The sequence below is a fragment of the Vipera ursinii genome (assembly GCF_947247035.1).
Source record: "Vipera ursinii genome assembly, chromosome: 4".
NCBI lineage: Eukaryota > Metazoa > Chordata > Lepidosauria > Squamata > Viperidae > Vipera > Vipera ursinii.
Window position 1 is genome coordinate 64,751,487 of NC_139514.1, and position 22,498 is coordinate 64,773,984.

The 22,498-nt window shown below is 36.8% G+C and overlaps 1 protein-coding gene across 4 annotated transcripts; it reads right to left on the reverse strand.

Annotated features, from left to right (window-relative positions):
* Positions 1 to 565: 565 nt before the first annotated feature.
* ZFX (zinc finger protein X-linked) lies at positions 566 to 19,093 on the reverse strand. 4 transcript variants are annotated; one of them, XM_083361647.1, is made up of 9 exons: positions 17,658 to 19,093; positions 14,183 to 14,271; positions 12,665 to 13,231; positions 8,908 to 9,051; positions 8,089 to 8,232; positions 7,875 to 8,009; positions 6,659 to 6,796; positions 5,948 to 6,130; positions 566 to 2,501 (listed from the first exon to the last, which is right to left on the reverse strand). In XM_083361647.1, the coding sequence occupies exons 2-9, from the start codon at positions 14,241 to 14,243 to the stop codon at positions 1,315 to 1,317; spliced, it is 2,559 nt and encodes an 852-aa protein (XP_083217773.1). In that variant the 5' UTR covers positions 14,244 to 14,271; positions 17,658 to 19,093; the 3' UTR covers positions 566 to 1,314. The 4 variants fall into 4 exon arrangements, with proteins under 4 accessions (XP_083217773.1, XP_083217774.1, XP_083217775.1 ...); XM_083361650.1 differs by having other exon boundaries at positions 2,353 to 2,501; positions 5,935 to 6,130; XM_083361648.1 differs by lacking the exon at positions 5,948 to 6,130.
* Positions 19,094 to 22,498: the final 3,405 nt, after the last annotated feature.

The following is a 22,498-nucleotide window of genomic DNA, read 5'->3' on the forward strand; positions in this document are numbered from 1 at the left end:
AAACTTTTGTTCACTTTCAATACATTTGATCAGTGAATTCAAGGAACCAGTTAGGGTGGACAGATGACAAAAAGCAATCTAACAGAACATAGTCAGAATATCACATTTTTAAAAACTAGCTTTTATTTCACTTGAAATGTGAAATGTTTTATTCATCAAGTTTCCAGCATGCTTTTGAACATTATAAACTAATGAAACATTTACCATGAAACAGACTGAAGCAGCTTTATCTTAGCAATAATTTTAAAGCACGGTGGTCATTCAACATATATCCATAAATATATAAATGGACAGAAATAATGGGATAATTAAAAAGTTAACTGCTTAATAGATATAGGCGTGAATGTCTAATTCCTTCCTACTGAAATTATTTTGGTAAGGAAAATTCTGTGTCCCTAAAAGAATAAAAATTTTAAAACTGGAAGAAAATGTTTTTTTAAATGACCTGCTTCTATTATTTATTCCTCCACCTGTTCTCTTTCCAGATGGATTATTTTTGAAAGCTGTCCAAAGACCAGGTAGATAAAAATGAGACCAAACCAAAAATTCCATACAGTTACGAGTCTTGTAATAAAACTGCATTTAATTTGGAGTAAACTTAGCAACAGTCAATTGAGTATCTGTTGTTAACAACTGAAACAATATGTTTCAAAAATACAATTACATTTGCAATACAGAACAAAAAGGCAGAGAAGCAGATAATGAATACTTAATGAACAAGTGCCTCAGGTTTTTCTTTAAAATTCACACCTATTGAAAATAAATGCTCCCAGAAACCAATGTATTTCTTACTTATTATGGAAGTATTCAATACTATAAAGAAATAACCTCAGTATTGAAAACAGTTAAATAACCACTCCAATGAATAGCTTGTCGTAAGTTCCTTAAATACCAATGGGACACAACCAAGTGGATCCTATCGTACAATGCAATATTTTGACATTAATTCTGCTCTGATTTTTGAACAGCCCTCTCTATATGTCATCTTTGAGCAATTAGAAATTTAATTGAATTGGCACGGCAGGCAAACATTTTGGAGAATTAATGTAATTGAGAGATGCAGTATCAGACAAAGTTTACTTTATTAAATGCAACTTTATTGTTGCCAACTTTCCTCATTTATTAAACAAACGGAAGGTAAGTCAGAACACACTAATGAACAAAATGTATAAAAGTCAACTAGAAGCAATATTCCTATGTATACAGCACTAAATCAAATGCACAGTATTTCATTTGTAAGATCTGCTTTAAAATACAATGACTGCCTAAAAAGCAAATCTTTTACACCCTTCCCAAATCCCTATCTATGAATTCTCACGGTAACCCAATGTCTTTATGATGTCGCAGAATGTGTTGATTCTTCTCTGAAGGCCTCCGAAAGCCTTTTTTACAGAATTCACAACGGTGAGGATAGTCTTTTGTATGAATGGAAATAACATGCCGCTTGAAACCTGAGGCATCTGTAGTGCTATATTCACAGTACTCACACTGATACACTTTTCTACCACTGTGTGTTTTCATGTGTTTTTTGAGTTCCATTTGCAGCTTGAACCCTTTCTTACACCTCTTGCACCTGAACGGAAGGTCTTTTGTGTGAACTGAGAGAATATGACGACTCAAAATAAATGGATCTGCAATCTTAAAGTCACAATGTCTGCACTGGTGCAGCTTTTTCCCTTTGTGCACTGCAACATGTTTTTTCAGTTCTGAAGGCCTATGAAAGCCTTTATCACACATGTCACACTTGTGGGGATAGTCCTTTGTGTGAACGGAAATTATATGTCTTTTTAAATCACTTGAGTTTGAGCTTTTGTGATCACAGTGCAGACACTGGTGTGTTTTGCTTTCTTGATGCATAAGAATGTGCTGTTGCAGCTCTTTGGTATCAGAAAATATTTGAAAACAAATGTCACACTTGAATGGCATTTCTTTACTATGCCTAGTCTTTACATGAGTTTTCAGGTTGGAAGAGTCAGCAGACCTATACTCACAATATTGGCATTGATAGGGCTTTTCACCAGTATGGATTCGCATGTGTTTCTTGAGCTCTGATGGATGCCGAAATCCTTTTCCACACTCCACACAAATATGAGGAAAGTTTTTGCTGTGTACAGCTAGAAGGTGACGATTCAGTAATCCCTGTTCTGCTGTTTCATACTCACAGAATTTGCACTTGTGCATTTTGTTTGCTGCTTTGTCCCTGTGCACCATCTTGTGTGTAAACAAAGCTCCTGCGTGAGAAAAACTTTTCCCACATTCATCACATTCAATTAGTTTCTCAGTCTTGGTAGTAAGCTTGTGGCTCTCGAGATGATTATGCAGACTCAACTTTTTATTTGTAGTGTAATCGCAATCAGTGCATCGATATTTTTTCTTAGCAAGAAGGTGCTCTGGGTGATTTTTCATGTGTCTTTTCAAGAAGCCTCTGGATTTAAATTTCTTTCCACAAATCATACAAGGGTAGACGGTCAAAGGATGGCCATCAGGCCCAATAATTATGGCTGCATAATAAAAGAAAAAAATAAAAATAAAAATGGCATCTACTAAATACCTGGCAAGCATGAGCATAATCGCACAGAAATTATACATTTTAAGTTCCTATTAGCTTTAGTAGCAAAATTAAACACATGCTTGAGTTTCACATTGAAATACATAGGATACCAACATCCTGAACACTGCTGGAATTGCAAATTAAGTTCAGATCAATTAATTGTCAAGAAGTAATTACAATAGTATGTCAGCTTTCTCCCTGCAAAATTAAAAATCTTCCAACAGAAATATGAAAGACTTACAGAATTTCAATAATTGGAAGCAATGTCAAGTGCCAACATATCACTTAATTAGACAAAATCACCCTGTGGAAAGGAATATCTTGACATGTCAGCAATTGCAACATCTGCATTCTCTTGTGAGAACAGACATATTTTCAAGAAATGACTCGTATGTGGCACGTTTGAAGATAAGATTCTCCAAAAGAACACCTATACAGGTATGCACATGTGCCTGTGTGTACTGATGCAAAACATCCATCAAGACAGAAGTTCAAGATATGTTACATTTAAATAAGAAATCAGTCTACTAGACATTCATAGAATGTAATGTTAACTATAGTTTGAATGAATACAAATGCATACATATCCTTTGATGAAACATTTCAATCACTGTGACTATGCTAGCCAAAGACCGAATTTTAATAGCAAACTTGCTCTTCCATGAACTGAACCCTGCCTCAAACGCATTTCACAACTGCTAGAGATGCCAGAAAGAGTGTGCTCATGGCTTCTATACTAACCACACCTATAACAAGCCTGTGCTGGCAACATGCACACATCAATATATACATAATCTCATTGTATTCATTACTACAGTTTTTTCCCCTTAATATCTATGTCCACATACTTTTGTGGAAGGGACCAAAGGATGACTGTGACAATACCATAATATGCTATAAATTACACACGGCATCAGATGTTAGGATGCAAGTACCTGGTGGCAGCATTTGTAAAATGATGTCACCATAGTTTGCTACGGTTTTGCCCTGTCCATGTCCATAAATAATATAACATTTACTGCTAAATGTTCCTGACCATAACATGGGGAAATACCTGACTATTCTGACTGTTTGCTTATTTATTAAATTTATTTGAGATGCAATTGCTTCTAAATATCTTTCCTAACTACAAAAGACATAGAATTTATTTAAAATAATTGTTTTCTATCCCAACAGAGTTTGGAAGATTTGGTAAACTGCCTGTTTCCTGTCGCTGCTGAACTCTCCATATTTATATAGGTAATCCTTGACTTATGGTCCCAATTGAGCCCAAAATTTCTGTTGCTAAGTGAGACATTTGTTAAGTGAGTTTTGCCCCATTTTACGACCTTTCTTGCCACAGTTGTTAAGTGAATCACTGCAGTTGCTAAATTAATAACATGGTTGTTAAGTGAATCTGGCTTCCCCGTTGAGTTTGCTTGTCAGAAGATGGCAAAAGGTGATCACATGACTCAAGGACACTGCAATTGTCATAAATATGAATTAGTTGCCAGCATCTGAATTGTGATCCCGTGACTATGGGGATGCTGCAAAGGTTGTAAGTGTGAAAAATGGTCATGTCACTTTTTTCAGTGCCACTGTAACTTTGAATGGTCACTAAATGAACTGTTGTAAGTTGAGGACTACTTGGACTTTTTAGTCTTTCTTGCTCCACCATCGGATTTATCTTACTTGAAACATCACATTACTGAAAGAGTTTGACTTACTTTGGGCAAGTCAAACTCTTTCAGTACAGCCCACCTCACAGGGTTGTTGTGGGGAAAAGAAGAAAAAGAATATAATGTATGTCTACTGCCTTCTTTACTATAACGTAATAAAGGTGGGATACAAATCTAATAAATAAATATGCTGTCAACAGAGGACACTGAGAAGCAATTACCTAGGTGTATTTGTATATCTGTATTTAAAAAATATGGTTTTGTTATATGATTTCTTTAATCTATCACAAGCCTGGAAAGTTGAGGCTTTTACATAGTATCTTAGCTGTTCCTAGCACTGCACTCTACTGGATCCAGAGCTCTAATGTTCCTGGAGTCTGTTGCTAGCTTAGGTGTCACCGCTCTCCTACCACCACTGGGACAACATAGGCCTTTACTTTCCACATCCTCTCTAGGCCTTCCATCAGGCCCAGGGATTTCTCTAGCTTCTCATATCTCATCCTGATGTTGTGTCACTTGACACCACTACATCTATCACAACTGATGTTTTCTGGACCTTGTCTATTACTAAAAGGCCTGGATGATTGGCCAGTGCCTGCCAATAAGCATGGATTTGGAAGTTCCACAGGATATTAGCCCTCTTATTCTCCACAACCTTCTGTGGAATCTCCCATCTGGACTTGGGAGGGATCTAGTCCACACATTCTTCCTATATACAATGCCAGCTACTTGGTTGAGTTGTTCAGTGTATGTTGTTCTTGCCAGCATCTTACACCTTGCTACTACATATTGGACTGTCCCTGCGGCCTCTCTGCAGTCTGCAACTCAAGATTGTGTCCAGTGATAAACCTCCGCTTCTATGGATCTGGTTATTTAATGGCTGGTCTTGTGCTGCCATGACCAATGCCTCAGTGCTGTCTTTTGGTCCAACTCCTTCTTGTCTAACACTAATAGGATTTCTCAATGTCAGCCTTCTCAGCTACCATACATTCCACGTAGGGTCTTCTCTTGCCATACCCACACTTTTAGTCATACTTGCCCCACTGTAAGATGTACTTATCGCTTCAAATATCACTTGTAACTACCATATATGCTATTACTTCCTGAAAACATAAAGGTTGTGACCATATGTAGCCATGTAACCAAATAAATTAACAATGGACGTTGGTAAGCAATTATGTAGTGTGTTTGTGTGCACGTGTGTGTACAACAGTATATGGTATTTCTTCCATTCAAAGGTGTCTAATTTTCAGTCTTCCTGACAAGGTTTTTCAGGAATTGTTTGCTACTGCTTCCTTTGTAGGGCTGAGGAAAAGTGACTAGCCAAAGGTCACCCAGCCAGCTTTGTGCCTAAGGCAGGACTAAAATTCCTGATTTCTAACCTGATGCCCTAATCCAGGGGTAGGCAACCTTGGCTCTTTTATGACTCGTGGTTCTTTTATGACTCAGGAATTCTGGGAGCTGAAGTCCACGAGTCATAAAAGAGCCAAGGTTGCCTACCCCCGCCCTAATCAGTACATCAAACTGTCTCTCATTATATGTATGTGTATTTGGGGGGGAAGGAGTAATGGCTAAAATGGTCCCAGTAAGAGCACTTAGAGCTGTGACTTCTAAGCTGGAAAAATGGCTCCAGCAGATCCCAGGAATGACATCAGAGCTCTCTGTCCAAAGGAGTGCAGTAGAATTGCAAACCTTCCCATTTTTTCTGTCCCACCAAAAACCCACTTGTATAGTGTACCAATGTGACTTTGCAGTATGCCTGGGATGATTTCCTTTAATTCCTGCCTTCCTTCAATAAGTTCTTGACTGCTATGCCAGTGTAGCTTCATTTTCTTTCCATGTTGTATGTTAGGACATAACTTGTACATTTCTGTTGACAAGTCCACTTGTGTCAACCTCTTTTCAAAGCGTGTATCATATCCTGAGAATTGTAAGCAATGCATTAGTTGGCATAACTCGCTTTATGTTTTTTTGTATGTACCTACAACTTTTAAGATTTTTGAACCAAACCTTTCCCTAAGCAAAAGATTAAAACAGGGATTTTTTTAAAAAAAAATTGTTAGAAAAATGTATTCTGTGTTCAAATTTTTTTACATTATTTGGATGTATCCAGAGAACATGCATCCATATATTCAAAAATGATCCCTCATGTCTATTATTCAGCATCTTTTATTGGCTGAAACCTCCACGCAGAGTTTCAGCCAACCCCTGGTTTTATTTCTCTTCCATTTTTTCTTATTTTAAAGCATTCAATAATAATTTTCATCCTGAAAAAAACCAGTTATTTGAAAAAAAAATGTGTGATGATATCACAACCCCAATAAAGCAGCAATATTACCCTAAACTCCCACCAGGAATGGGTATAGAGGGCTGTGCTTTTAAAAATGCTAACAGAGAACGCATTTCCATTTCAATTCTATTTTCAAGCGAACAAAAGCGGAGTTATTACCTGTTTGATATTGCCTGGATTCCAGCCTTCTCCTTTTCTTTGGTTTTTGTTTTGTTAGCCTCCCAAGACTAGAAGTCTCATCTATGTGCAAGAGGGCACTTGCAGTTCCATTTCGGTTTTCGACTGCATCGTTATTTCCTAGTGTGCAACAGAATTTAGCATTCTAAGGGCTAGTCCACGTACTATCTCTGAATATGATTTTTATATTTTTAAAAGCTAAGGTCTGAATAATCAGCTCTCTGTTAATAAATATATTTGCGTTTCTTTGTAGTCAATAAAGTCAATAAGCAACATTCAGATTTTTTTAAAAAATCAATATTTTCTTCTCTTCAGTGAATTATTCGTGTGTAGCTTTTGCCAATATATATCTGTATCTTGCTCACTGTTTTCACTTGACTACGCAAAGAGCCTCAAGTATTATACATACATATTCACAGCATGAATTTAATCACACCACAACAAATATGCAGGTAGAAAGAATACTGTAAAAGATAGATGCTCTTGGCAAACAGACACCATAGAATCCAATTACAAGAGTCTGTTTTTCCAAGGCCACTGGAAGATGCACATAAATATTGTACCCATATGGCTGATTATTGTATTGTTTCTACTTCAATGTTAATATGTAGGGAGTAAGTCAACTAGCAACCCTCCACCCTTATGGATGAGAGCATAAAAGTATGTCTGTCCTACATTGATGGATGCATGTAAAAGAAATGGACCCAGGCTGGAAGTTCTGACGAAAAGAAAATAAGTATAATTAACACAACAAAAATCTAAATTTTATGCGAGGTCGGTAAACTTTGTTGTTACTTATCTGATTCAAAATATTGAGTAAACTTAACAAATGCCAAGTCTCAAGATTTGAAAAAACTCTCCAAGGTTGAATTAATTATCTATTTTTGCACAACTATCTAGCAGAAAAAGATTTAAAAGAGATGCTAAATTGTTCTTTTTTATTTTTACTACTATTCTAACTATAATAGAAATAGAGTTCGTTGCTTATTACAGTTTTCTTCTTAATTCCTCTACAGTTTCAAAGAAATCTTACTTCCTTTCAATCAAGAATCAAATAATATATATGTATTCTTATATGTAAATCCTAGCAAAAATACTGGACACCACTCCAGAAAGATTACTTTAATTTTCTGAATAAGAAGACCTGAAACCAATATTCTTACTAGGTAATCTTTAATTTTTGAAAGTAATGACTTACCATAAGCTGCTGCCCAAGCTATTGGCATAAAGCTTTTGATTTCACTGTCATCAATTTGCTGTTCATGAGTCACTGCTGCATCTTCCTCTCCTACTATCACTTCCATATAGACTTCATCAGCAATTTCAGCAACATCTAATAGAAGAAACAACCATGTAATGTGTGTTTGGTATAATTTTTAAAACCTTAACCCCAATGAAGTTCACATACTTACTTAAATCTTCATCTTCATGCTGAGAATCATTTACTGTCATATAGACCATTTTTTCTCTTGGAATGCGAACACTGCTATTTTGATTAATTAAAGATTCACCATGGTCATTTTCAGATTCACTTTCCACAATGTCTACTGTGCCTCCTATGTTAAAAAGAATTAGCAACATTATTTGCAAGAATATACTTCTATTACATTATGGTTCAACTTCAAGAAACCGGAAAAAAATACAGTAACACAAATTTTTAAAAAGTGTGAGAGAAGCTTCTGTCAACTAGACGTTAGACATTTGGAAAGAACGGAGTAAAACAAGAGGGATAATATCCTACTGAAATATAAGCTTCATTATATTTAGTAAATTTATAGAATTACAGACTAAGTGCATAGTCTGTATTTTTACAAAGTGAGATAACTGACTGAAGTTTAACTGGTATTAGATTTTTATCCCATCTTTAAATATACATATATCTCGTGGGGACAAGCATACATAATATGCCTGCCTTTTCTTTTCACCACAACAACCCTGTGAGGTCAGTTGGGCTGAGAGATTAACTGGTCCAAAGTCACTCAGTCTGCTTTCATGCGTAACAGAAGCCTAGGCCACAACCTTAACCACTACCGTACACCAAACTGGCTCTATATATGGCACACTACATGCATAATAGTAGTAAAAAGTACAGTTGTTAGGGAATGCCATTCATAGAGTGTTTCAAGGGTTCATTTTGACAAATTCTCAGAACATTTCTTAAAGATTCAGTTTTCATCTTGAGACCTACAAGCACCAAAATATTTTTTTTTCTTTTGTTAAGAAATCCTCACCTATGTCATCTTCTCCAGGATCAGCTTTGAAAATGTAGACTTTGATGACTTCTGGGCAAATGCCATCCATTTTACATGGATCACTTTCTGACTCAGATTTAAGGTCAACAGAATTGTCACCATCTGTTTTGACAGCATCATCCACTAGAAGAAAATCAATAATATTATCAGGATAACATACTTCTGATAGATTTACAAGCATTTCTTATATGTTTATATATTAAACATATAATTTCATTTTTGTAACTGTTTTTCTCTGCACAGAAATAATTATATTACAATATATGTATTTTTTTTCAACCATAGCCTTTTGCCTCACAATTTCACAATCCTTTTGTGTATTTCTCATTAGTATAACTCTTTACTTAATTCTTTCCATTTTCCCAAGACATTTCCACATTTCCTGATGTCCACTTTCCAGTCATTTTATTGTGAAATAAATTCATTTTCTAATGTTTACAAGCAGTCTTTGTACTTCTATTTTCTCGTTCCTTTTCTTCCCAAGACTCACTACTCATGCTACTAATGCTCATTCTCTTCATGCTCATACTCATGCTACACATGCTAACCCCAACTCTAACCCTAATAGTCTGCTCTTCATTCAAAACTTATTATTTTTGTATTCTTCACTAAGCCTCTCAGTGTTTCACCGTGAACTATAAAATCAATCAGTCCTTTGAATAGGTATGCATGAATGGTCATGCTTAGCTTGTTTCTACCATCTTTTCATGTTGCCTAATAATTTTTCAAACCCCCCTCCAATTGCATTCATTTTAATGTTAGTTATTCCATTACCACAATTCACTGAAGCACAACATGCAATTATCACTAATCTATGAAGTGCTACTTTATACATCTCGATCAAGATGAAATTGATCCATAGCTAGTCTAAAGAAAAGAAGAAATAGGGAAGACATGATAGCAGTGTTCCAGTATCAGAGGGGCTGCCACAAGGCAGAGGGGGCCAGGTTGTTCATCAAAGCACCAGAGGGCAGGACGAGAAACAATGGTTGGAAACTGATCAAAGAGAAAAGCAACCTGGAATTAAGAAGAAACTTCCTGACAGTGAGGACAATCAACCAGTGGAACAGCTTGCCTTCAGAAATCGTGGGTGCTCCATCACTGGAGATTTTTAAGAAGAGACTGGACATTCACCTGTTTGAGCTGGTATAGGTTCTCCTGCTTGAGCAGGGGGCTGGACTAGAAGACCTCCAAGATCCCTTCCAGCTCTATTCTATTCTATTCTATTCTATTCTATTCTATTCTATTCTATTCTATTCTATTCTATTCTATTCTATTCTATTCTATTTCTATTCTTTCTATTTCTATTCTATTCTACTCTAATTTTAATTCTGAAATATATTAATCTTTTGTTCAAATTTATCAAAGCATTCATCATCTTCATCCTACAAAATCAATTACCTTTATTCAGACCTGCTATATCATCCCTGTTTTTTTAGTTTCACAGCATTTCCGCAAGAAAAATAGTAAAATATATTTTTATGAAATAAGGATTATAACACATTCATGCATACTAAGAATCTAGCAGCCTACATTTTATTACAAAAAAAAGGCAAATCAATCATTCAGAGGATATAGAGAAGTCCGCACATAAATCTACTGTTGCTCTGCTGCTATCACATTATGAAAGATTACTCCTAGATTTTCAGTGTATAATACAGCCTTGATAATGATGCAGGGATACTTCTTTTGTCTAAGACTGTATTTTTCAACAACTTTAGATAATATTGCAATTCTGCATCTGGCAAACAATAGTACTACTAAGAAAAAGGCAACAAAGCTATCCTGCAAAAGACACTGATCTCATCAATAAACTGTAATCTCATGGAACAGCAAATCAAGAGCTTAGAAATAGACTGCAACATGTTGCCTGTTAATCATGGATACTAATAACTGTCTTTGTAAGATCTGTATTTATTTGCCTAGAAACATTAGACACAATTAAGAGTGTACACATTTATATAAAGTAGTTAGGAAATAGTTTTTTTCCCCTGTTCCAGGTATAGGTAGTCCTCGACTTACAACCATTCATTTAGTGGCCAAAGTTACAACAACACTGAAAAAGTGACATAACCATTTTTCACACTTAACAACCATTGCAACATCACCATGGGCATGTGATCAATTTTCAGACACTTGGCAACTGGCATGTATTTATGGGGTCATGTGATCACCTTTTGCAACCTTCTAAGAAGCAGAGTCATTTTTTTTAAAATTCCATTTATATCCCGCCATTCTCCGAAGACTCAGGGCGGCTTACAAGCTTAGTAGTAGCCTTCATTCTATGTATATGCCTGCTTATTAGGGCTTTCACACACACCCCCAAGCGGCATTATTACAAAGTCAGCTTAATTGCCCCCAACAATCTGGGTCCTCATTTTACCTACCTCGGAAGCCACTTAGCAACCATGTTACAAGTGTGAAACAACTGCAGTGACTCACTTCACAACTATGGCAAGAAAGGTCATAAAATGAGGCAAAATTCACTTAACTGTCTTACTTAGCAACAGAAATTTTGAACTCAATTGTGGTTGTAATTTGAGGACTACCTGCATATTTGATCCTCCCACTTCATTTTCTTTTGCTAACATGTTCACTACGCATCTACTCTTCATCACTGTATGCTTCCTCTATTCTCTTCTGATAAAAAAAACCAAAAATCAATATTTTTTCAATCCTTTGTTGCCAGTTAACTCTCCATCCTGTATTTCTGCAGGCAACCATTTAAACAGACAGACACATTTATTTAATATATATATATAGATTCTTAAACAACTGCATCTTAAACCAACAATTATTGAAATACAAGAATAGATTAAAATAATATATAACCTTTATTCATTAAAAAAAATGGAAGAATGGAAAATAAAACAAAACTAACAAAATTTACATATAAGGATGATTCATAGAAAGCTTTGGATTTCCAGTAGGAACTAAATAATGTAAGAACGGGTACCTTGCAAATTTGGGAAGAAGAGCATTCTACATCCTATGAATAAGTGGAAAGTAGTAGTCTATCAGTCTCAAAAATGTTCAGTAAGAACTCTATGATTTTAGTAATAATAGGTGTCAAGTGATGGATTTTGCACATTATTTCAAGGCTTGCAGCCCAATGATCAAAGAATGATAGGTGATTGATGCAGCAACAAATGGATATTTTAATAGTAAAAAAGGTAAAGGTTTTCCCTATCCAGTTGTGTCTGACTCTAAGAGGCAGAGCTCATCTCCATTTCCTAGCTGAAGGAGCCAGTGTTATCCAAAGAAGGTACCGTGGTCATTGTGAGGTGCTGAGGTATACGGAATACTGTTATCTTCCCACTAAAGTGATACTAATATAGATATCCCAGTCACAATGAAACGGGAATGTTCACTGCAAAGTCTTTTTTAAAAAAAATGTTAGAGCCACAGGCATGGATACTGATACTAATTTTATTATTTTAACTTTTAAATTAATTATTTTTAAGAACAAAATAGTTCTTGTTACCAAACAAATTATTTTTAATATCAGGCCACCAGAAGCTAATTCAATTATTATGTAGAATGGTGATAGAGTTAAAATGGGTTTGTTACATTCCCGATACATGAAATGTCAGGATCTAAAACTGCCTACATATTATATTGATTAGATTATATTAGCAATGCAAAAATCCAAGAACAAAATCAATGAGAGTCGCAGAGATGAAAAATTCTGTAGTTTAAACTATAGTCCTTAAAAATAGTTTACCCAGACACTTACAGGAAATCATCAGATAGTCTTCACAGTTGTTTTTTTCATCATTATGCTCCACAGATATTCCACTGGCATCAATTACAGCTTCAGAAGCACAGTCTGCCACTAAGACTTCTGAAACTACATCTTCTCCAAGAGAATCTGTGACAATTTCTGCTTCTACAACATTATTATGGTCATGAACATGTTCCATATGTTCAATATCAGGTACATGTATTGATTCACTTGTGAGTACATGTTCAGGTATTGCCATGGCTGAAGCTGTAATTTCAGATGATAAAACATCTTCTGGAACACTGCAGTGTGACAAAGACACTTCTTCGGTGACATCAGTGTCCAGCACTGGTTCAGGAATAATGACAGTTTGAGACACATCTGTATCTTCCATGATATCTGGACACTGAACATCTTCTATAACAACGTCCTCAATGACATCTTGAATTACTACAGAATCTGGATCATCAGGGACAAAATTATGTACAGCTATATCAGAATCTTCTACATCTGATACATATACAGTTTCCTGTATTTCGACAACAATTTCATCTCCATTCAAATGTGTTTCATCAGCTCCTGAAATATATAAATTATAATCAGTCCTATATAATCATAAATCTTACTTGAGGGAAAATCAGCAAATTTTGATTATGATATCAGGGATATCTCTTAACTTATTTGGCATATCAGAAACAAATTTAATCTGAAGGGCTTTACTTGTCTTGATCCATTTATCAGATGTAAATCATGAAAGTCATATATTCAGGTAGTCCTCAACTTATGACCATGAGCCAAAACTTCTATTGCTAAGAGACAGTTATGTTAGTTTTGCCCCATTTTACGAGCATTTTGCCACAGTTGTTAAGTGAATCACTACAGTTATTAAGTTAGTAATATGGTTATAAAGTGAATCAGGCTTCCCCACTGACTTTGTCAGAAGGTCGCAAAAGATGACCCCGGGACACTGCAACCGTCATAAATATGAGACAATTGCCAGGTATTTGAATTTTGATCATGTGACCGTGAGGATGCTGTAACGGTTGTTAAGTGTGAAAAATCAGTGCTGTTGTAATTTCGAATGGTCACCAAATGAAAGGTTATAAGTTGAGAACTACCTGTATTTTATAGAATTTGCTTCCTACTTGTTAGCAACCAGTGATATTTTCTCAAAATAATTTAGTGATAGAAGGTAAAAGCTATTTTAAAAGCTAATAACTGATAACCTATTTTTCAATCAGTTTCACAGATATTTCATAAACTGCCTTCCCACACTGCAAGTTATCTTGCCTGGATTTAAAAAACTGGTACATAACAATATGTAAATATTTGAAACATATACCGGTAATATTCATTGTATATTTAGCCTCAAAATAGATTAACTATTCTAAAATAGTTCTAAATTAGATTATTAACTATTAAATAAATTAAATCCAGACTTGGGTAATAAAGTAATCTGGATTCATGACTAAAATACCCAATAGTCATAGAGTTTAGGAAAAGAAGCTTACATATTATTTTCTTACATACCTGTTGGATCAAAAAACGCATGTGGGACATGTGGCTGTAGTTCAAGCCCATCCTCATCCATGGCCTTTAAATCTCATCAGTCACAACGTCTATAAAAGTAAAACAAATATGTTTTGCATAGACTTATAAGTATCCCAGACTAGCACATGATATATATATTGCAATCAGGGCTGCATTGGGAAAAAGAAATAGTCACATTCTTGAGACTTGAATTTTTTGCCCCATTCCTAAGAAGCACAAAAAGAATGGCTAATATGTTGGTGTCCCTTCATTGCCTCCTTTAAGCAATGGGAGAATTCACTTGTACCAGAGCAAAATATCAATGCCTTCTTTGTAACTTCATGCTCTTCTCCTCATACATGAACATTGTGGCATTTTCTGTTAGACTAAAATCTTTTGGTATAATTTGTATCAAATAGTGCAAGCACTAACTGTATTTTCTTAATTTCATCCATTTTAATATCTAAAGTTTCTGGATAATTAAAACTTTTTATTTGCTTGACTTTGTCGAATCCTAAATACTGTATACTAAAATGTATTACTATAGTATCTGGCATACATTCCTGCTTCCATTCATTTCACAAGGATAAAAAGTTTTCCTGCTCGTGTCTTTGTGAATGCATCGGTTGAAATAAGTATTCCCATAAATACATTCTACATTTTTGCTGTAGAAATCTGGACAAATACTTTAGTTTTCTACGCAAGTTAGTATTCTTCACATCAACCCTTTTTACTCACAAGCTATTGTCTACCTATCCTATTTGTTTTTGAGATGCTTGTTACTGACTGCAGTGTGTTGTTTCAAAACAATAAAATGGTCACTTTTGAGGGTTTTATCTCCAATAATCCAATTTATCTACTTCACATATCAACCCACAGGAAAAAAATCTCTAAGCTGCTTTTCAGCTCCCTATACTTCAAATAATAAATTGTTAGCCATCCTACTATTTACATGAGGGGAAAAAATTATTTGATCCTCTGCTGATTTTGTACATTTGCCCACTGACAAAGAAATGATCAGTCTATAATTTTAATGGTAGGTTTATTTTAACAGAGACAGAATAAAAAAAATCCAGAAAAACACATTTCAAAAAGTTATAAATTGATTTGCATTTTAATGAGTAAAATAAGTATTTGACCCCTTTGCAAAACATGACTTAGTACTTGGTAGCAAAATCCTTGTTAGCAATCACAGAGGTCAGACGTTTCTTGTAGTTGAGCACCAGGTTTGCCCACATCTCAGGAGGGATTTTGTCCCATTCCTCTTTACTGATCCTCTCCAAGTCATTAAGGTTTCAAGGCTGACGTTTGGCTAGGCCACTCCAGGACCTTAATGTGCTTCTTCTTGACCCACTCCTTTGTTGCCTTGGTCATGTGTTTTGGGTCACTGGCATGCTGGAATACCCATCCGTGATCCATTTTCAATGCTCTGGCTGAGGGAAGGAGGTTCTCACCCAAGATTTGATGGTACATGGCCCCGTCCATCGTCCCTTTGATGTGGTGAAGTTGTCCTGTCTCCTTAGCAGAAAAACACCTCCAAAGCATATTTCCACCTCCATGTTTGACTGTGGGGATGGTGTTCTTGGGGTCATAGACAGCATTCCTCCTCCAAATATGTTGAGTTGATGCCAAAGATCTTAATTTTGGTCTCAGCTGACCACAACACTTTCACCCAGTTCTCTGAATCATTCAGACGTTCATTGGAAAACTTCAGATGGGCCTGTATATATGCTTTCTAGAGCAGGGGGATCTTGCAGGCGCTGAAGGATTTCAGTCCTTCATGGCAGTGTGTTGCCAAATGTTTTCTTGGTGACTACGGTCCAAGTTGCCTTGAGATCATTGACAAGATCCTCCCGTGTAGTTCTGGGCTGATTCCTCACCATTCTCATGATCGTTGAAACTCCAAGAGGTGAGATCTTGCATGAAGCCCCAGACCAAGGGAGATTGACAGTTATTTTGTGTTTCTTTCATCTGCGAATAATCGCACCAACTGTTGTCACCTTCTCACTAAGCTGCTTGGTGATCTTGTAGCCCATTCCAGCCTTATGTAGGTTTACAATCTTGTCCCTGACATCCTTGGACAGCTCTTTGGTCTTGGCCATGGTGGAGTTTGGAATCTGATTTGATTGATTCTGTGGACAGATGTCTTTTATACAGGTAACAAGCTGAGATTAGGAGCACTCCCTTTAAGAGAATGCTCCCAATCTCAACTCATTACCTGTATATAAGACACCTGGGAGCCAGAATTCTTGCTGATTGATAGGGGATCAAATACTTATTTCACTCATTAAAATGCAAATCAATTTATAACTTTTTTGAAATGCGTTTTTTCTGGAATTTTTGTTATTTTCTCACTGTTAAAATAAACCTATCATTAAAATTATAGACTGATCATTTCTTTGTCAGTGGGCAAATGTACAAAATCAGCAGAGGATCAAATAATTTTTTCCCCCTCACTGTGTGTAAAGCTTGATGATTACTAATATAAAATTATCAAATGAAGAACAGAGGCCACAGGATTTATGACACATAATTATTAATGAATTTATCAGAGCATAGGCTTTCCTTGACTACTTTCTCCCTGCATATGTGTGCGCACTTGAAAGCTTATTTCTGGTGGGATTTTGGATTTAATTCTGGTGCTTAAGCTGTGGCACCACTATTGCCTGTCAAGCAATCAGCTTTTCTTAATTAATGCAACTGACCCAGACTTATTGTCCTCGGCATCTCTCGCCACTGGCAGGCATCTATTCATAGTTAGGAAATTATTTTTTGCGGAGACAAAACCACCGGGACAAAACCGAACACCTGGCGCTACAAGCAGCCCCTCCAGTATCAACATAATGGGGAGGGGGGCTATGTGAATAATCACTCGTGTTCCGTCGGTCATTGTCTGACACTCAGGGCTAAGAGGCAAAGCAATAATAGGCAGAAAATGCCTCTGCACTCGCTGGATGTTACGTGAAGGGGAAGAATGTGGCGGGACTAAAGTATGCAGGGCTCGGGAGCAGCCGAGCAGGACAACTGGGCACAAGAAAGAGAGGGAGGGGAGGGGCAAGCTTCCCCCACTGGCGCCGTCTCCGCCCTGCCCTGCCCGCCTGTAATGGGGACTGTCTGGGGCCAGAAGCGATTAATTCAAGATGGCGTCCGGCACTCTTCCTCAGCCTCCCTTGCCGCCGCCATCTTGTCTCCTCCTCCTAGCAGCTCTCCCTCCGATTCAGGCCCGGTCCCGCTGTTCCCTAAGAATGCCTGGCCCGCAGTCCACGTGCAACCTACAGCAGCCCACCGTCTTTCCCTCTCTGGAAGCTGAGCTACAGCTGCCCGACCCCCCTGCAAGGTTTCCGGCCCGTTCCTGCAAGAAGGAACGCCGCGCGGCCTAGCTGCGGCCTTCTCGGGGCCTGTACCGAAGCAGGCGCCGAGGCCTGGTTCCGCGTAGGGGTAAGGGCCTAGCTCGGGCCTGTCCCGTGCTGCTTACCAGGCGGGGCGGTGGCGGTGGGCTCTGGGAGGCCTTGCTCCGCGTAGCTGGGCCGATCTCGGTGGTAGTGTCGCGGCGGCGGCGGCGGCGGGGCGGGCGGGAGCGAAGGGGAGGGAGGGGCCGAGCTCGGAGCTGAGTGGAAGCGGCCAAGCTCCCCGGGCCGGGCAGCCGTCAGCACGTCACGTCACTGCCCGAGAGAGACCCAGGGAAATGCGGAAGGAGTTGCCGGCGCCGCTGCTGCTTGAGCCGCCTGCTCTTCGGCCCCGGGCCGGGCCGGGCCGGGCGCGCGACCGAGAAGAAACCAGGCCGGGCCGGGTGGATGAAGTAGAAGGGCGGTGGGTCCCTGCCAGCCCCTCCCGCTGCAGCTGCCGCTCCTGCCGCCGCCTCCGTTCCAGCTCGGCCGTAAAATTCCGCTCCGGGCTCAGACTTGCTCAACTCGGCGCCGGGGAATGAGGAGTTGTTTAGGCCTGGAAAATCCCCAACATTTTGGGGTGGCTTCTCCACAGGCATTGCCCCGGGCACCCCCGCCTCCCGAATCGTAACACATCCCCCTCGCTCACCGAAAATAAATTTATCCGCAGCTTTTTGAATATGAAAATAAGAGGTACCTTATTACGGCATTTTTAATGAAAGTATTGTCCCGCTGTCTGTCTCTTCCCTCCCCCTTCCCATTTGATCGAGAACAGACATTTTTCTTACATAGGAAGCCAGGAAAATGAAAGTACAATGCTTTAAGACCGGTTCATATATATCAATCGTTTTGGTTTAAATGCAGCTATCTACCACTTCTTCTGTTTCTGGTTTTATAGGGAATCAGGGGTACTATTGGATGTACAGCTACTTTTCCAAATCAGAATGTGCAATCTTAGCAAATACAAATTTTGCGATTATTAGACATTGGGTGCCAGTGTGTCTTTCAGGGTTTTTTTTTTGTAAAATGTTTCAAAATATTAATCTCGTTTCATAGATGCAAACTTTAAATTTACTGTTCATTGTAACAATCTATAATGACACAATTATTTAAAAGTTATGTAGATGGTTTGTACAGTTCTGTTTTCAGATATCAAGATCAAATTGTGGATACTTGATATGATTGTGGATCAAATTAAGGCTCATTTCCTTCGGAGACCTAAGGTGCAGATCACATATGCATTGTACCTCATTTAATTCTTTCTGTTATAAATGTGCCCTTTAACAGCAGAACACAATTTTTGTGTCTTCGCTTTATGTTATAAATGCTCAAAATATATTTTCTATTTAAGTTTAGATAGCATTTTTAAAGTTAAAAAAGTAAATCTCAAGTTGCAAAATTCTCAGCTGGGGAATTCTGGGAACTGAAATCCATCCTCTGGAAGGGGATGACAAGGTTAGAGAAGACTTCTTTTATTCTTATACTTTATGCAGTGTATCTTCAATTATTAGCAATAAAATACATTACCACATTTAGTAAATTGTTGTGTATCTTGTTTCCCTAATATTATTTTAATTGCAGGGTTTACTGTCATTTTAATAACATTTGGTTTAATAAAATGTACAGCATTTAGGGGGATAGAAGAACAGCATTAAAAGTTGAAGTAGTCAGGTGCAACTATCTACCCTCATAAAGAACACTATATATCGTAGTTCATGGAATTTGGTGTCACATGATGTAACGATGGGCGTTCAGTTTAGAATTAAAAATAGGATTAAACATGTAGGGAGATAAACACTGCTATGGTTTTTTGTCAAGTGTCTGCATGAAATCCATTTTAAAACTTGAGGCTTTCAAGAAGCATCTACTTGCAAACAAAATTCTGACTTAGAGGGATCTTTTGGTCTGATCAGTAAACCTTAGTAAACAAATTAAACTGCACAGTTTTTATGATACACTAACGTACAAAAATATAAAACTATAAAAGGATCAATACAATCACAAAAATGATAACCATAGAGGTAAAGAAATAGGGCTTGGAAATTACATTATGAACAGTATAGATTTATTTCCATGTGCCATTTTTAGCCAATTTTCATGGCTGAAAAGTCTGCAATTCTTGTATGTAAGCTATGAAGAACAGCAGTTATATTAACAGTCCTGTTGATATTGGCTCAAATGCAACTATAATAGGACAATACCACTGTATCGGTTAATGTTAAGCTCCCAAGATATATCTTCAGTGCAAGGTGATTACAATCCTTACTAACAGGAAGTTTTGTACATTAGCTATGGTTTGTTTAAATAAAACCTAATTTATTGAATTAAAACGAACATATTACGGTAGTGTGATATGTAAGCCAAGCCTTTTTTTTTGTTAACCATTTTGTCTTTTTGTTTATTAACCAACAAACAGTAGTCAACATCTGTGTTTTTTGGCATAGTTGCCAAGCCTAGAAAAATAATTTGTGTTTCTGGAAAATCAAGATATTTTAGATTTAGAATTTTTATGATGGAATGATTAATACAATATTTAAGACAAGGGATCTCTAGAAACAGTGCAACAAGAAGACCAATCCTAGGTTAAGGCTGTGTTTTTGTCCCCCAGAAATTTTGTTTTCATGGCAAAAATTCCTTGAAGTCCTATACCAATCCCAGTAAAACACATGCTAGATGTGTTTTGTAGTTAGATTGATGAACAGTCTTGAGAAAATTATTAAGTATTTTCCTAGACCAAAACCTTAAAAGGAGACAAGATAAACTTATCAGAACAGAATTTGACTATTTCAAACTATAGAACAGGAGAAAATCCAATATATGCAAATTTCAAGGATAGAAAATAGCAAACTATTTTTAAACCATCCACATAAATATTTGCAGAGTGTAGCAGCTGCATTATTCATACAAAAAATAAAAATGAAAAAACAATTCCATATTCTGCTTGAAAAAGTTTTAATATTAAATCGAATGTATTTTAGATTGCGCTTCAGGGGCCATTACTCAGGATACTTCACATAAAGCTTACTAATAATGGAATTACGGTCAGAGCAAATTAGTAACCTTATGCTCAAATAATCTTGCAAGCATGTCACACAAAAGTTATAACAGTATTCCAGAATTAAGTTGCAATGATCTATTACCTAAAATACATTGTACTGAGTAAGTTATTTTTATTACATTATGTATTTGTTCATGGTTTATTATAGCTTGCCCCAGTTGGAAGAATAATATTAAACAATACAAAACTATAATACCTCCATCAAGATGAACACCTCCAACAATCAAGTAGAGTAAAAAAAAATTAGGGGAATTAGGCTGTTTTGGCAGCTTTTGGGAATCCATGAGGAAGGGACCAAACAGGTTAAAGACCAAAACAGAAAAGGCTTGTCATCTGGTCCACTATTCTATATTAAGAAAAATTGAAATTTTGGATTTGATAAAAACCCATAAATGAAATTTACTCCAAAAATGGTTTTCATATTGACTTAAATTCTGTGTAAATTTTATTATTCATATGCAAAGTTATTTGAGACAATATAATCCCACAATATAATTTGCCATCATTTTATTGAGGGAATTATATGTATTTAACATGATGTTTAACAGAAAAGATGTTCAACTTTAAGAACTTAGGTTGTAAATCATTTTCCAAAATTGTTGGACTTTACAGTAGTACCATTAAATATAGAATAACGATCCAACTTGATTGTTATATAACCAATACTTTCTTAGAAAATTAGCTGTCACTTTAGGAACCAATACTGGAGTAATATTACTAAAACATACCATTTTAAAGTACAACATTTACTGTAAATCTATTTTTCCCATTGAATTTCCATTGCTGCATATCAGTTGTGTCTAAATACTGCATTCATTTGGTCATGCTATCATTAATTTGTTCAGTTTCTGACACAGATCTTACCAACTACAAGGAAAACTACTGGACATTTTTTGATCCACTTGAAAAAGTCCACCATCTATATTGAAGTCAAAGGCAGCTTGGAAGTGCAGTTTGATGAGAAAATTATTTAATTAGTATCTTTCATTTCTAGATCACAATTCATCTGGAATGAAATAAAAATGAGATCTATATCCTCCCAGGTATGTAAGACTCAGATTACTTGAAAAGGACCATAGTTGCCATGGAGGTCATGAATTCACAAGTTTCATCAGACTTTCCTCCCAGGATACTTTGGGAGTTCCAACCCGTCCTGAAATGACAATCAGGAACTTGTAAAGCAGAGATCTTCAAACAGTTTGAAGGCCCCTGTTATAAAGTCACTGCCATGCAGCTAAATACTTAGTATTACAGCAGTAACACCAGTTTAATAGCCCAATTGGAAGGACTCCTAACTGGTTACCTCTAAGTCAGTGCTTACAACCACTGCTTTTCCTTAGCCAAACTGGTATGGCTGATACAGGACTCAAAACCACTGTGGGCAAATTACTGATAAGGTTATATTCCTAGTGTTGTCCAACTTGCTTTCAATAATACATGCTAAATTTGTGTGTTTACTCATCCGAAACCAAAGATGGATATCATTTGAAAATTTGCAGAGATGAATATATGCTGAAATGTTATGCAGATGATGTGGTGTTAACTGTCATAGGACACCAAAAAGCAATAAAACAGTTAAGGAAAACAAGATTTTCAATCTGCTGCAAGAAAAATGTGGTTGTCAAGATAGCTTACTCCATGAAATGCCAGGGTTTGCACCTGATAGGCAACAATCAAGAATACTATTTAAATTATGACAAGAGAAGAGACATTGAAAAATGGAGGAGCTTAAAGTTACCTTAGTTAGGATCAATTGCAATAACCAAAATGAATATATCACCCCAGCTAAACTATTGAAATTGGGGCCAAATCAAGAATTTCAGAAAATATTTTCTTCAATAAATATTTTCTTCAATAAATAAATAAATAAAT